At 49.5% G+C, this 15,834-nt stretch overlaps 2 protein-coding genes across 3 annotated transcripts; one reads left to right on the plus strand and one right to left on the minus strand.

Moving 5' to 3' along the window:
• Positions 1-2,535: 2,535 nt before the first annotated feature.
• On the plus strand, positions 2,536-9,123 carry mtif2 (mitochondrial translational initiation factor 2). Of its 2 annotated transcripts, none has more exons than XM_030734209.1 (14): positions 2,536-2,838; positions 3,919-4,110; positions 4,213-4,336; positions 4,621-4,792; positions 4,893-5,053; positions 5,427-5,603; positions 5,739-5,878; positions 6,183-6,307; positions 6,382-6,586; positions 6,864-7,116; positions 7,189-7,329; positions 7,526-7,690; positions 8,557-8,697; positions 8,783-9,123. In XM_030734209.1, exons 2-14 carry the CDS (start codon positions 3,952-3,954, stop codon positions 8,944-8,946), a joined length of 2,127 nt encoding a protein of 708 aa, XP_030590069.1. In that variant the 5' UTR covers positions 2,536-2,838; positions 3,919-3,951; the 3' UTR covers positions 8,947-9,123. The 2 variants fall into 2 exon arrangements, with proteins under 2 accessions (XP_030590069.1, XP_030590076.1); XM_030734216.1 differs by having other exon boundaries at positions 2,537-2,787.
• On the minus strand, positions 9,000-15,663 carry sde2 (SDE2 telomere maintenance homolog (S. pombe)). The gene is made up of 9 exons (XM_030734226.1): positions 15,483-15,663; positions 14,843-14,945; positions 14,655-14,766; positions 12,772-12,941; positions 12,541-12,688; positions 10,282-10,290; positions 10,062-10,205; positions 9,718-9,985; positions 9,000-9,503 (listed from the first exon to the last, which is right to left on the minus strand). Exons 1-9 carry the CDS (start codon positions 15,585-15,587, stop codon positions 9,297-9,299), a joined length of 1,266 nt encoding a protein of 421 aa, XP_030590086.1. The 5' UTR covers positions 15,588-15,663; the 3' UTR covers positions 9,000-9,296.
• Positions 15,664-15,834: the final 171 nt, after the last annotated feature.

Raw genomic sequence — 15,834 nt, forward strand, 5'->3', positions numbered from 1 at the left:
TGCATCTCCCGTGTCAATGTCGTGCTGCAGGAGGTGAGTTAAGCCTACCTCGTCTTCTGACAGAGCAAAAATGTCCTTGAACTCCAGCAGCACCTGCCACAGCTCCTCCCGCTGTGGATGATCTAAATCTTGGCAGCTACGTGTCCATATGTCCCTCACTACTGCCAGTCTATCCCCCTCCCCCATTACAGTGTGCTGGTCTGAGGCAGGAGAACCCACCACGGTGGCTAAATCAGGGTCAGGGGACAGGGGTGCAGGGGGGTAGATCGGGGGCGGAAGGTGTGCCTCATGGTGCACCCCCGCTGCTCTCGACTTTGGCGGGTGTAGGTTCGGGGCCTGTGCGGGGCGCACCAGGTCAACCATGGGGCCCCCTGGAAAGGTCAGCGTGTTATTCCCCAGGTCTAAGACACTCTGTGAGGCCCGCAGAAAGTCCAGGCCTAATATGCAAACGTCCTGCACCGCTGCCACCCACACCTCCAAGTTCACTCCCAGGCCCCCCACCTGAATAGGGACCAGTCCTTTTCCCAACATCGGGGCTAACTCACCAGTCACTGTACGCAGTTTTACTGTAGTTGGTTCCAACTGGGTTCCCACCGGCACCACGTCAGGTCTCATCAAGGTCGCAGTGGAGCCAGTGTCGACCAGAGCTGTGCACGGAGCCCCTGCCAGGGTGATGGGGATGTGACAAAAATCCCCTGCACGCGTCCAGCCCACCACCCTCGCGGACTCTGTGCTGTCGTCTGCTTCTGGGGGGAGCTGAGCCCCGCACCCCCAGCTGTACCGTTGGGCTCTGTCCACCGGCGCCCCGGCGGATTGGGAAACAGAAGAAGGGGCCTGCGCCGTCCCGCCTACGCAGGCCCTGAGGCGTTTCCCTGAACACCGGCAAGGTCTGGGCATCGCACGCTGATGTGGCCCAGCTGTCCGCACGTCCAGCAAACAGGAGGGTCTCGGCGAGGACGAGCACCGCGGCGTGAAGATTGTAGAGACACGCCTCGAACCAGTTCGGTCAATTCGGCCGCCCAAGCTGGCACCCCCTGGCCCGGGGCTTCCGGCACCGCAGCCCTCACCACCGGGTCATACTCGCTATGGTCGCACCCCGCAGAAGCCACCACGGCCTCCCTCTCCAAGGCCATCTCCAGGGCCTCGTGCAGATTGCGGGGGTGGGAAAGTTGAGTCTGGATGCGCAGCTCACCAGGGATAATGGCGCGGATGAACTGGTCTCTGGCCAGCTCGTTCTGCACGTCGATGGGCATGTGGGCATATGCTTTCTTCGCTAGCATCTCAATGTCATTAGCCAAAGCGCGAAGCGGCTCACCCGGTTGTCTCCGTCTACTCGTCAGTTCGGACCGCAGGACAGCAGGCTGGCCACACTGCCCAAACCGCCGCTGCAGAGCACCAACCAGAGCCCTGTAGTCACCCCTCTCCGCTGGGCTAAGCAGCAGCAGGCATGCCAAAGCGTTGTCAGTGAGGCACAAGGCTAGCTGGAGTGCTTTAGTGTCTGTGGACCAGGCCGCAGCATGCGCTAACAGTTCAAATTGAGCATGGAAGGCCTCCCAGTCAGCCTTACCGGAGTACTTGGGGGTTTTCACATTTGCCTGGCAGGGCCGGGCGCCACTATCGCCAAGCACGGGCCCCGCGCTGTTCGGGGCGGGCGTCTCCGCACCCGCGTATATTCCTGCAGTCGATGGGCTAAAGCCAGCGGCGGCCGCCAGGCCTCCGGCAGTCCGTCTTAGGCGGGCCAAACGCTCTCCGGCACTGTCCGCTCCCTCAGGACCCAGCGTGCCCCCAAAGTCACTGTCCATAGCCTCTCTCTTGATCTTCGGGCGGGCCCCGGCCACATCTCGCTGCGCTGCCATAGTTAGCGCAGGCTGTCAACTGAGGTAGCCGAAGCAGGGCTAGCCGACGGTTAGCAGTCCCACTTCTGACACCAATGTAACGTTGTAAACACACTTCCACAGTCGGCGATGTTCACAACAAAGGTCGTCTTTATTACCAGAAAAACGGCTGCTGTAGGCCACAGCCACGCCAACCACAACTACAACAACGGAACAGCAACACACACACACAGGCAAGCTCTCGGTCTTTTCTCTCTCTCCATGCTGCCTTCACGAACCTCCCGAACAGTCCGAAATCCCACAACATCAACACGCTCTCCAACTAAGAGAATCGCTACAATACATTTGATGTGTTTTCAATGATCTATTGTGAAAACCTTTTGTTTTCCACAGTGCCCCAGCTCTCCTGAACTGGGTCTGTAGTTATATGATGTAAAGGAAAAAGTGTGTCCTCAGTTATAATGTGGATATTTTCTGGAATTAGAAGAAAAATGTGCTCGTATGCAAAAACCTGTGAAGTTCACGGAGTTTCCAAAAAGAAGGAAATGAACCATAAACGCCCAAAAAAACAAGAGGAGGCGGTGCTTAAAAAAAGTCAGAAATGTGTCTGCACCCTGTTTCCCATGATGCCCCTCTGAGCACAGGTGAACAGGTGGGAACTTTTCTACATGCTGAGGCTCACTTCTTCAATTTACAGACCAGCCTCAAACACGCTGTTTGGCAGCATACACACAAACCTCCTCCATGCACCTAACTGACCTGTGGGGGCAGCAACACGCAAACCTAATAGAAGAAGAAATGCTTCCGGTGTGTGAGCGGACTGTCATGGCGGCTCCCTGGCGCAGGTGAACCTGTTGGTGTTTTTCGGGTTGTTCACGATGAGCTGTGAGGACGACACGAGCCGTGTCAGGTTGAGAGGACGACCGTAACCGGAGGCTCGGGACGCTGTCCGGTCAGTCTGTGCCAAACCTCTCTCACACGCACCGCATTTCACCGCTGTCAGGTAATGACATGTGCACGAACTACACCTGACACTTCAGGTGGGCTCCCCGGTCCTGTTTTCGTGTCCGGCTCTGATTAAACGTGATTATTGGTCAGCAAACATTTGATTTTCAGCCGTTCCTTCTGCAGGCAGCGGGCCGGAAGTTGAACCGAATTACATCCAAAACGATCGTTAACAGCTCCCAGCCTTCATATTTTCTGAAATCGATGATTTTGTCATTATTGATCAGAACTGTTAAGTCTCACTTTCACATTCGGCGTCTGAATAAATCAGGTTTTCCTCGTGGTTCCTCTGATATCAGACTGTAAACAGAGTGACCGGCTCTACGCCGAGCGTCATTTAGAAAATATTATATTACTATATTTTTTCTATTTTTGGTGCTGAGATCTTTCAGAACAAAATCTAAACCGTTATTACTGATTTGATGGACCCTTCAGGTAAATTCGGCATCCATTTAATCCACCAATCAGCTTTCATCTCATCATGTTTAGACTTTCTATACTGCTGCGTACTTAATGCATTAGTCAGGGGATTGTGAATCAGTCAACTTTTATTAAAAAATTAATCCTCCCAACAAACAATAAAATCAGAAAGTGGTTTTTAGTGACGAGGTGAGGTGCCGGTGAGACTGGATCCTCTTCCGAGCCTCTGAGAACCTGAAGCCAACCTTAGAACTGTTTCAGACTGAGAGCTGTGAGCAAACTGATTCAGAGCATCAGAAGAAATCATAGAAATGTTCCCGCAGTGTGTCACACACTCACCTGATTGTTCCCGCAGTGTGTCACACACTCACCTGATTGTTCCCGCAGTGTGTCACACACTCACCTGATTGTTTCCGCAGTGTGTCACACACTCACCTGATTGTCTGCTGCCTGCTCTGAGGACGTGTCACTTGCGTGGTTTGTGTGCATTGAAGTTGATTGTGCAGCTGACGGAGAGGAGCAGACACACCCCTGAGTGAAAGGCTCAATCCTAACGGACCGCCATCCTGAAACTTCTGACATGAGGAGCACACACTTCCTGAGACTGCGTCCTGATGATGGTGATGTTTAACCTGCAGATGTTTGTTCTCTCACACAGTAACATTAATGGTCACCTGAGCCCTCTGCAGCCATGTACATGATGTCATCCGCAATGCGGGGTGCCCGACGACTCGTCCACGGCGACCCGGCTCTGATCTGTAACTTCCTGTCTCCGGGCCTGCTCCCACCTGCCCGGTGCGCTGCCCCGCTGCTCACCTGTCAACAGAGCAGAAAATTTGCTTTCAAGCAGGTGAGTGTGTCTTCAGTGAAAGTGATGGTGTAGATGACGGTTTCCTTCATCTGTATGAATAAAGATTTAGTAGGTAATAGTAAAGATCATTTGTGCCTGCAGGTCAAAGGTCAGAAGAAAGATCATAAGAACCAGAAGGTCAAACCCAAGTCAGATAAACAGGAAGTGGAGATCCAACAGGGGATGACGGCGGCGGCGCTCGCCAAGGCCATGAACAAAGACTTCGGTAAGGCTCACAGAGAGTATACCGATGGAGGAGCTACTGAGACGTCAGCCGTTGCTTTCTGAGGCCCCACTTTGAGGCTGTCACCATCTTGGTTTTTAAAAAAACATGGATGTGATGAGGAGGGGCGGGACTATGAAACTGCAGTTTTGTTAACTAGTAACTTGTCAATCACACGTTAGGCAGTGAGCGCTGCACCACCTAGTGACAGATTTAAGGCTCTTTTTCATTAGCCTTGTTTTTCTGACATGGAAGCTGCTGTAAATAAAGTTTTCTTTGAATCTCAGACCACGTGCTGGAGGCTCTGCTGAACACAGCGGTGGATCTGGACTCTCTGGAACCCGACACGGTTCTGGAGGAGCGCTGGATCAAGGAGGTGGTGACGAGGTCTGGGATGAAGTTCAAATGGGCCAAACTGAGTGCGAGCAGAGAGCGACCCAACAGAGACGCCTACAGAAGGTGACTGCAAGTGGCTCTGATGGGTTTTGTTTCTAACTCACTCCAGCGGTTGGTAAAATAAAGTTCTCTGTGACCCCCCCCCCCCCCCCCCCCCCCTTAGACCAACTGCCGATCCCGCCTTCCTGGTGCCCCGCCCCCCGGTGGTGACCATCATGGGTCACGTGGACCACGGTAAGACGACGCTGCTGGACAGTCTGAGGAAGAGTCAGATTGTGTCCACAGAGGCGGGCGGCATCACGCAGCACATCGGCGCCTTCCTGGGTAACAGCACGCTTTAAACGTTATTTAAACACACGAAATGAGCTAACGTCAGCTGTGTTTATTGATCCGTTCATTCTGATCAATCATCAGTAAACAGAACTTCCTGTAGACCTTTCAGATTAAAATGTTTTGTTAGTAAAGTTAAACTGAAAGATCATGATGCTCTTTAATGAGGTTTTCTTGTGAAAATATTCAGGAAGTGCTGAGTTTCACTTGAAGGTATATTTAAAATAGTTTTACTCGCTGAGTCTGAAACCATCAGCTCTCAGATGGCGCTAACTGCCATCGACAACGTCCTTCACGTTTCATCTGTGTTTGTTTAAGAAAGAGTGCTGAAGCGTCGTAACAAACCGCTCCTGGTATTTTCCTCCAGTCCAGCTGCCCACAGGTGAGAGGATCACCTTCCTGGACACTCCGGGTCACGCCGCCTTCTCCTCCATGAGAGCCCGTGGAGCTAACGCCACAGACATTGTCATCCTGGTGGTGGCGGCCGATGATGGCGTCATGAACCAGACGGTTGAGTGCATCCAGCATGCCAGGAGGGCCAAAGGTAGGAATTCCACGTGGCAGTAACAGCTGAGGCCTCAAATGAAGCTTCATCCTTGTGTTTTTACTGGATTGCTGTTTTACTTTGTTCTCTTGTCTACGTCTAATGGTGCTTCCACTCTTTTCGCACGTGTTTCAGTCCCGATGATCGTGGCAGTGAATAAGTGTGACAAGCCTCAGGCTGACCCTCAGAGGGTCAAACAGGAGCTGCTCGCTCACGATGTCGTCTGTGAGGAGTTTGGAGGAGACGTTCAGGCGATTCACATCTCTGCTCTGAAAGTGAGCATATCAATAAATACAGATATCAGTATCAATACAGATGATTGATGGGTGCAGATCTCCCAAAATGCAGTGCACAAAGGACATTTAAACTGATCACAGAACAGAGCAGATATAGAACGGTGAAGCCAGCGGGTAATAAACCAGCAGTCTGTGCAGAGCAGCAGTGGAGGAAGACTGAAATAAACTGAAATGCCTCCAGAAAAGAAAACTAAATATCTTATGTCAAATATTAGGTAAAGACCTTTACAGTTAACCCAAACCTGCTGCTGTAAACTAAAGATGTCATTGATGCTGTTGTCAGGGTAACAACCTCTTGGCTCTGGCTGAGGCCACGGTGGCGTTGGCGGAAGTTTTGGAGCTGAAGGCAGAGCCTACTGGCCTCGTGGAGGGGCTTGTCATCGAGAGCAGAACCGACAAAGGCAAAGGGTGAGTGTGGACTTCGGTTAACTGGAAACATCAGAGTTTAAACGGACCCGGTAGAACCAGCTTTGTCTCCTCAGGCCCGTAACGACGGCCGTCGTCCAGCGAGGAACATTAAAGAGAGGCTGCGTGCTGGTTGCTGGAAAATGTTGGGCTAAAGTCCGCTTCCTGTTTGATGAGAACGGGCAGGCTGTGAAGGAGGCGGGGCCGAGTACTGCGGTGGAGGTGGTTGGCTGGAAGGAGCTGCCATCTGCCGGAGAGACCATACTGGAGGTCGAATCTGAGGTGAGGTCCAAATGCTGCACGGCGAGGTCTGACCTCAGAGCTGCCGGCTTAAAAATAAAACAAGACATAAACAGGATCCTGAAGTCATTTCACAGTGTAATCGCTAAATGTCTACTCATGATAAATACTTTTTTATTTATTATTTTTTTATTTATTTATATATATATATATATATATATATATATATATATATATATATATATATATATATATATATAAAATTTGTTTCCTGTCAGTCTCTTCCATAATAAGAGCTCTCCCTCTTTGGCTCCTGCAGCAGCGAGCACGAGAGGTGGTGGAGTGGAGGGTTTATGAGGAGGAGCAGCGGAAGCTGCAGGAGGAGCAGAGCCTCATCGAGGAGAAGCAGAAGCTCCACCTGGAGGAGTACCGCAGGGAGAGGGAGGGTCTGTCCCACCTGAGCTGGAGGCAGAGGAAGGTGGCGCTTTACCGCACCAACAAGACTCGCTTCGCCATGAGGCCCAGCGAGAGGACACAGAACGACCAGCTCAGTCTGCCGCTCATCATCAAAGGTACATACAAAGCCAAACTCCAACAGGCTCCTCCTGCTGATGTCACTCTAACCAAACAACGTTTGACCTCAGGTGATGTGGATGGCACGGTGGAGGCCATCCTGAACATCCTGGACAGCTATGATGCTCAGCAGCAGTGTGACCTGGAGGTTGTTCATTTCGGCATCGGGGACGTCACAGAGAATGACGTCAACATGGCTGAAACATTTGGCGGTATGAGCAAAATGTTTTAATTCCTGTATGTTGCTCTGGAGTCTTGCTATGCCCATCAAACTGCTTTACCTCAAATTCATGATGGTTTAAAGAGTTCACTACTTAAAGCCCAAAACACATCTGCAACATAGGGTCGACATAGGGCCCTCCTCCTGATGCCTTCTTACACAGCCGATTGGATGCGTTTCTCCTTCAGGCTCCATCTACGGCTTTAATGTGAAGGCGAGCCGCAGCATCGAGCAGCTGGCGGCGAGAAACGGCGTCCCGCTGAGACTGCACAACGTCATCTACAAACTGGTGGATCAGCTGAAGGAGGAGCTGAGCGGCAAATTGCCGCCGCTCGTGTCTGAGAACACCATCGGTGAGTCAGCTGTTAACCTGATCACGTGGTCACATGACCATGCCTGACCTGAGGTGGCGCTGAGGGGTGTAACTACAAATCAAGATTAATTGGTCAGCGAGCTGTGTTAAACTCACTGTCACCAAAGCATTGCCTGTTACATCCCCATGATAAGTGACACCTCATCTGGTCAGCAGCAGGCGATGTTCAGTGTGTCAGCTTATTTCCAGCATGTTCTCAGTGATGCAGACTCTCTGCTGGGAACACGTTTGTCTGAGACCTCTGAATGAAGTTACAGAAGCTCAGACTGAACTTGCACAGATTCATGCAGGAAATGTCTAAATGTTGTTCTGCTTGATTCTAACTTGTGTCCAGTCTCGGGTCAGATGCTGCCAGCCACACCCCTTTCACACGGGGGAAACCCCTGGGGTACCTTAGTGAGCTGATAGCCAGCTTAGTGTGACCATGACCATGTTTGGGTGAGTCCAGGTAACGGGAAGATATAAAACTGCATTACCTGCTCAGGTGGGAACGAGGCAGCAGCTGGACCTGCTTTAACACATCTTTTTGGCATTTTTGTAAATAAAGCTGCATCTGTGCTTATCCAGGAAACTTCAGGGTCATGCAGGCTGTTCAGTTCCTGTTTTGATCACCATGGTAACTATTCTAACTTGCTCACAGGTGAAATCGCTGCCTTCTGATCAATCAGATCTCTAGAAAAATCGCATTCAGTCCAACTGAGCATCGATTACCGTGGTGATGTAAATGGGTAGGAAGTGAACCACTTTCATAAGCCTGAAGCTGGATAAGCCCAAATCAAGCTTCAGGACAGAGCTCAAGAGTTCAGTGTCTCAGGTGACGAAGGCTTCCTCCCCCCTCTGGTGCAGGTGAGGCGTCGGTCATCGCGATGTTTGACGTCACTGTGGGAAAGAAAAAGGTTCCCGTGGCCGGCTGCCGTGTTCGGAAAGGTCAGCTGGACCGGCGGCTGAAGTTCAGACTGCTCCGAGGCCAGGACACGGTGTGGGAAGGTGAGACCAGAACTGGACTGTGGGCCCAGGAGCAGAGCAGGAAGTGGACTTGTGTTGTTCTAATCTTCTTCCAATGTTTCTGCAGGTTCTCTGGTGGCGCTGAAGCACCACAAAGATGACGTGCAGACGGTGAAGGCAGGGATGGAGTGCGGCCTGTTGGCTGACGTCAGCTTCAGAATCGGTGATGTCATCCTATGCTTTGAGGAGGTGGAGGGGCCACAGGTTATTTCCTGGGACCCTGGCTTCTGAACGCGAAACTGCACATGAACCAGAGACGCTCAGAAACAAACGGACAGCTGATGTTTAGTTTCACAGACGTTTATTGAAAACTGAACAGGAAGTAGATAAAAATTCAAACTGGACAGACACACGTCTGAAAATCGTGCTCTCTGTTTGGACAGTGCTTCTAATAAAATACAAACTTGATTTGCTGATTGGTTCGGACAGGTGTTAGCAGCTGATGTCACATCAGGAAAATAAACTAAAAATATTCTTATTCATTATTCTGAACTGAACTTTCCAGAACAGGAAGTGGACTGAGATCCACTTCCTGAGCGTTCTTCCGTGGACTTAAGGAAAAGAAGTAAAGAAACGTTCCCTCATTTCTTCTTGGTCTTTGTGGGTTTGGCGAGCAGCGCCGGGTCTATCTGATCTGGACTCAGTCCTCTGACAGCGAAGAGTCGAGCGGCGCGCTCTGACAGCGTTCCTCCGCACTTCAGCCCCCGAGACATCAGTTCCTCCTTCAGAACGTCCAAACCGAGAGCTTCCAGCTGCTGGACAGACGACGCTGAGAACAAATCCAGGTTCTGCAAAACAAAACAGGGTTAATGATCACAACATCTGACCACAAAGTGCACTGCAGTGGTTTGGAGTCTATTAGATAAATATACTTCTATTTGTTCATGTAAATGAGGAGTGTTCTTCACACACTAAGGTTAAGTATGGAGGTCCACAGGGTTTTGTGCTAGGACCAGGAACTTTTGTCCTGCAGATGTCAGACTTTATGCACCAGGTGCCCACCTGCTGAGATGGCTCACTGGACTCTGATGGTTTGGAAAGGCCAGGAGGGTCCTGGTCCTCTGAGGGTCTCTCAGTCTGTTCTCTGGAGATCTCCTGTGGGTTCTCGTTTTTAGAAGATTCAGGAGGGTCCTGAACCTCTGAGGTTTGGACGCTCTGGTTTCCTGAAATTTCTGGAGGGTCCTGGTCATCTGAAGGTCCCTCAGTCTGATTTCTGGAGGTCTCCTCTGAGTATTGTGGGGCTCTGTTGATTTGACTGTCTGAGGAGGAGCTGGAAGAGAACATTTCTATTAGACATAGTTAAATGAAGGTGGATCTGGTCATCTGTGCTCTCTGCTGGTCTTTACCTGCTGCCCTCCTCAGGCTCTGTCTCCTCTCTCCGTGTTGTCATGGTAACGGTGGCAGCAGCTCTACAGCTCGAGGAGGAGGATGTGGACGGAGCTTCGTCGTCCTCTGAGCTCAGCAGCTCTTCCATCTCCTCCAGCCCTGTCCTGTGAGCACACGCCAACACGTGAACTAAAGATGTGCATGTTCTGTCATTTCCTACACGCCAACACCCGACTGAACCAGAACCTTCTCTGCTTTCCTTTCAGCTCGCGCATCTGTATTTTGTTGTTAAGTAACAGACGTTGCAGTTCAAAGGCCGCGGGCGGTGACAAAACCCAATAAAGCTGACAGGCGTTCATGGGCTCCACACCAGCAGGTGTGCCGGGTGGGGGGCATTCCTGTGGCCTCGAGAGCTTCAGAAAAACACTTCATCAAATCTTAAAGACTAAAACAATAAAACTGAATGAAGTTTATGCTGTTTTCCAATAAATCACTGATAAAACCTAATTAAGTGATGCTGAGTTCAAGAATACCAGTAAAAAGCTTCAATCGCATGCAGTTTTTCACAAAACACACATTCATTTCTTCACATAGTACATTAGTGCTCATTGTATTTCAGCAGCTCCAACACAATGTGCATGTTTTCGCAAGTTTCTGTTAACTGGACAGAATGACAGTCAGTACAGATGCAAAGAAATCACAATTTATTCAGGAGGACACAAAGACCCTGACCAGAAGGTGAAGTCAGTGACTGCAGCTCTCGCTGCTTCCTTTAGCCCACGCTTGGAGGTTTTCTAGTCGGCAAACTGAATGATGTGCCCTGGGCTCATCTTTGTTACCAAATAAGCAAAGTATGCCTTTTCCACAAAACCTCTTCGGATGGTTTCCCGTTCATGGATTAAGCATGGTCCTAGACTAAAAGGAAAAAGTCAATGAAGACCACAATAGGAAAAAAATATTTAGTCCAGGATTAGACTTAATCCCTGTACGGGAAACTGGGCTCTTGTATTTGCAGTGTAGTGGCGCATCTACAGATACAGCAGAAAACATCTGGATCATGTTTACATTACCAGTTGTGAAAAACCAGGATGTGACGACGAGAATATTCTGATTTCCAAAAATAATATCCAAAGTGTTAGTAGGGATGTGCGATACTGACAAAAAATATTATCGATATTTTCTGTAATTTTTTCTATAACGATAACGATATTTTGCATTATTAAAAATGTGTTCTTCAAGAAGTGCAAGCTGGTAAAATAAAACACTTAAATCAGTGTTTTTGACATTTTAACTTATTATTTTATTTTATTTAACCTCTATTTAACCAGGAAAAATACATTGAGATTAAAATCTTTTTCCAAGAGTGCCCAGGGCATGACAAATGTAAACTTTGGCGAGTTTTTCAAAAGCAATCGCTCAATATGGAAGACTTGACAGAAGGAAAAAAAATTTTTTTTTAAAAAGAGGCTGTCCAGGGGGATTCCCCCTACATTATAGCAAAATAAAATCACAGAAACTACACACCCTCATCTGATCAGAATCCGCTTCTGGCAGACCGCGTCAGTATTATCACGGCTCCAAACAGGTGAGCTCCGAGAACGTCGCTGGGCTCGACGCAGTGATTGTAACATACCTACTTTAACTTAAAGGATATTAACATCATCCATCTTCCTCTTTATCCCGCTAGTCATATTATATTCCTCATACTCGATGATGGACCAGGTTAGTTGTCCAGCTATCCGTTTTCTTACAAAGTGTGCAAACTGCAAACCACCTCCTCGCCTAGGAATTAAGGCAGTAGACTGCCAGGCTGGTGATGTCTGAGTTTCTTCCCCTGGTGCAGTGTGTTCACTCATTTCCAGCTTTAGGTGTGTTGTTTAGGCAGCTATGCTAGCGCACAGTATGGGCACTCAATAAGCACACGCAGCAGCCTATACTAAAGGATAAAGTAGTGAACGTGTGGAGCCGAGGCATTTGTTTTCTTTTTCCTCATTAGCATACTCAATAATGTCAGCTTGCACATCGTTAACACGGCAATTGTGATATTATCATAGACCAGGGATCTTCAACTCTAGGCCTCGTGGCCCAGTGTCCTGCAGGTTTTAGATGTCTCTGCTTCAACACACCTGAGTCAAATATAGAAGTCATTATCAGGACTCTGGAGAACTTGACTGCATACTGAGGAGGTAATTCAGCCATCTGAATCAGGGGTGTTGGATCAGGGACACATCTAAAACCTGCAGGACAGGGGCTCTCGAGGCCTGGAGTTGAAGAGCCCTGTCATAGATGATATATATCGCACACCCCTAAGTGTTAGATTTCCTACAGCAAATACAAGACAGGGCTGCGTGACCGATTGTAACTGTGCCTGCATTAGATCAGAGTGACACTGATGGTGTGTTTCTTACTTCCTGTCTGAGTGACTGCATCATGGCCGCCCTCTTCAATCTCATCAAAAACAAAAAATCCATCACTTTAATTTTACTGTGTTTAAAAGACTCACCAGAACCCCCCCTCCTCCTCCTCCTCCTCCTGCCTGTCTTCTTCGACTTCTTCTTTGCCGGCTCCTCGGTTTGATCAGAGATTGCCCTCTTGTTGCCAGAGACGTCATCTACCTTCACCTGGCCGCTGGAGGATGCCTGCAGACCTACAACAGTGACACAAATGCCGTCACACACCGGCAGCATCACGCTCTCAATGTGCTTGTTGGGCAGTGCCCATGCTGCTGACCTTTGAGCACCGAGTCCTCGAGTCGCTCAGACAGGTCATGGCACTGCTGCTGGTACTCGGTGTCGCTGAACTGGTGTTTGGGCTCGTTGAGCTTCCTCTGCAGACGCTCCAGACGCCGCTGCTCCTTCTCCGCCTCACGCTCCGCCTGCTTCTTAAGCCACTCCGCCATCCTGCCGCACCACAGAAGAACAAAGAATCTCCATTTTCACTCACGTTCAGGATCAGACACCAACCAGAAACTGGTGGAGGAAGTGACCTAATTTCCTGTTTCTCTGGGAGTGGGATGATGCTTCACAGGTGGTCGTTTCACTGCTTTCAGGTGTTGCACAGCCGTGAGCTCTGTTCACAAAATCAAAGCTGCCGCTCCGCTGCACTCGCCCATTATTTCATTACGTTTGTTCAATGAGAGAATAAAACCTGAGTGCCATCCCTTTTCCTTCCTCATTTAAACTGCATTTTATGGCACAGTAGTTGTTCGTGTGACACCATTTTCTGCTGCAAAGACTGAGCTGGAAGGTCTGATCAGATCCTCAGCTCCGCCTCTCCATCAGGATTTATGAGCCCAGCTTTAGTCTGATCTCAGATCAGTGCAAACACCTGCTCACAGGGAGAAAAGATTGTGTCACCTGTACTGTGCTGAGGGCTGATGCAGCCCAGATGAAGAGGAGCAGAGCAGTGAGAATGTTCCTTGGAGCTTTAACACGAGTTAACGTCAACCTGATCAGGATTACAGCGACGCCATCTGCAGAGCTACAAACGCACCGTTTCTCTCCTGTGCAGCTGGAATCAACACCTGAAACAGCTGGATTTCAGAAAAACTTGGAGATACCCGATGCTACCTCAACCTTCACACACAGTGAGCCAGACTGGACCGTCTGGTGTTCCAGTATCAGGTTCTACAGGGATTCATTTCACATGGTTAAAAGACGCAGCAGCTGTTATGGCTGAAATAAAGCCTGACTGCACATGTGTGTAATACCACCCTGAGCCAAAAGGATGGCACAGTGAGTCAGTCCAACATTCAATCAAACTATGAGCTCAAATCTGTAACATCTGCACAGGAGTCATGTTCCCATTTCCCTGGAAACAGTCACGGAAACAAGCTCAGTAAAAACAGGCAGTATTAGGGGCGCGGTAAGCCCACAGAGGCAGCTGATAGAGGGCGGAGCCTAATCATCATTAGGAACCCTCTTCATGTTTGAGTAAAACTATGCCTGTAACGTGTTAGTGGGCCGCATGTTTTACCTGAACGTCTGCAGGTAGCCAGTGCAGCAACAACGCCTGTGACTGTGAGACTAAAAGGAATATGGCTGAAACGTCACAGTAGTAGCTTCCTACAGGTTCTCGGCTACTCTGAAACGACTCTGCCAATGACCTCCGACCTCTGTGCCGGGTCAGGTTTGGCTGAGGGACGTCCATCCTCCTCTGAATGCGTTTGGTTTTGTTTCCTTCCCGCACGCGCCGCTTTTGGGGTTGTGAAAAAACTTTGTGGGGAACTCCTCCCTCGCTCTCTGCTAACACGTGTCTGCCGAGTCACACGAAGCACGACAACAAAAGAGAGGCGCAGGGAGGTGAAGTAAAGTGTACGTGAGCGAGAGGAGCACCATCTGCACAGCGTGTCCCTGAGCCAGCATCAGAGCAGAGAAACTGTAGCGCGTATCCGACACCAACGTGATTGATATCTGGATCGATTCTTGAAACCCTTCTGATCAAATGCTGCCACCTGCTGTTGGAAACTTGTATTACTTTTAGCTGAATTTTTACAGGACATACCCTCAAAGACTGCAGACTGATGTCACTACCTGTCTGATCTGAATCACAGGGAAATGTTTCAGCTCCAGACTTGAACTGACCAGGACACAACACCCACATCTGTGACTCACTCTTTCTCGTGGTTGACATCTCTGAGTCTCCGCCCACTCAGGTCCCTGCAGGCCTCTCGATTGGTCGTCTTTTCAATCTGAGCGCCAAGCGCTCGCAGCATCGATCCAAACCCTAAAACACACGTTTCACATGTTACTTTCAGCTTTTCATTGGCGGGAACACAGGCATCTCCTTCCTCTTTACTGACCTCCTTTCCCTCCGCGAAGGCGGGGCTCCAGGTGATAGACAGCTCCATGCTGCAGGGGATCATCCAGGTGTGCCCGCCGTCCGTCTCTGATGACATAGAAATCCTGGAAACACAAAATCTCTCTGAACCCACTGTGCAGCTCACAGCCTCCCTCACATCTCCGTTTGTCTCGGTCAATAATGCTGCACTTCAATTTCATCAGCTGAGTGTGTGTGTCTGTCTGAGTGTAAGTCTGTGTGTGAAAGTAACAGATTGATTTCGGAGGCTTCTGATCACCTCCACGCTGAAGCCGCGGATGACCGCGAGCAGGATGATCCCAGTTTTCTTAATCCGAGTTTATTAAATCTGAAAATCACGTACTGAATAAATAGAGACGAACCTGTGGATCCTGAAAGTTCGGAGCTGCTCGGATTTCGTGATGATTTGTAGATTTACTCGATAAAGTTTGGAGTGAAAAGGTTTTTTAAAGAGTTACTCCAAGGTTACGTTCTTTCTTCGGCCGGGTTAAACTCGGCTTTTCAGCTTTGTTTGAATTAGCATAACATTAGCACAACATTAGCACAGCTGCTAGCATACAGACACGGAGTCCATTTAAATCCCCTAACACGGGTCAACCCGGGTAAACCTGCCTCAGTCTCACCTGCGGTAACGGGGCAAGCCGGTCTAGGACGTGCTGGACCACAGAACCGGCCGGAAACACGCAGGTAGAAGCTCTAATACCCGGAGCGTTCACCAGCACCTCCATGATGTACAGTACGCCTGCGTAGTTCTTTTTCGTGTGTTTCGTCTTCTTTTTCGGCTTCTTCTTCTTCTGCTGCTTGCTTCTTCTTTCCCTCAATATAAAGCGTGTTGGGGTGCACATAGCGCCACCTGCAGAGCCGGAGTGTAACAGCACAGACTCACCTGCACGTGAGTCAAGACAGTATGATGTGCGAAAAAGTGATTTCCAACAAAAATGTCTGTTGTAAAGGACTTTTTGGCCTTTAATCTGT

This window comes from Archocentrus centrarchus, chromosome 1 (assembly GCF_007364275.1).
Source record: "Archocentrus centrarchus isolate MPI-CPG fArcCen1 chromosome 1, fArcCen1, whole genome shotgun sequence".
Classification (NCBI taxonomy): Eukaryota; Metazoa; Chordata; class Actinopteri; order Cichliformes; family Cichlidae; genus Archocentrus; species Archocentrus centrarchus.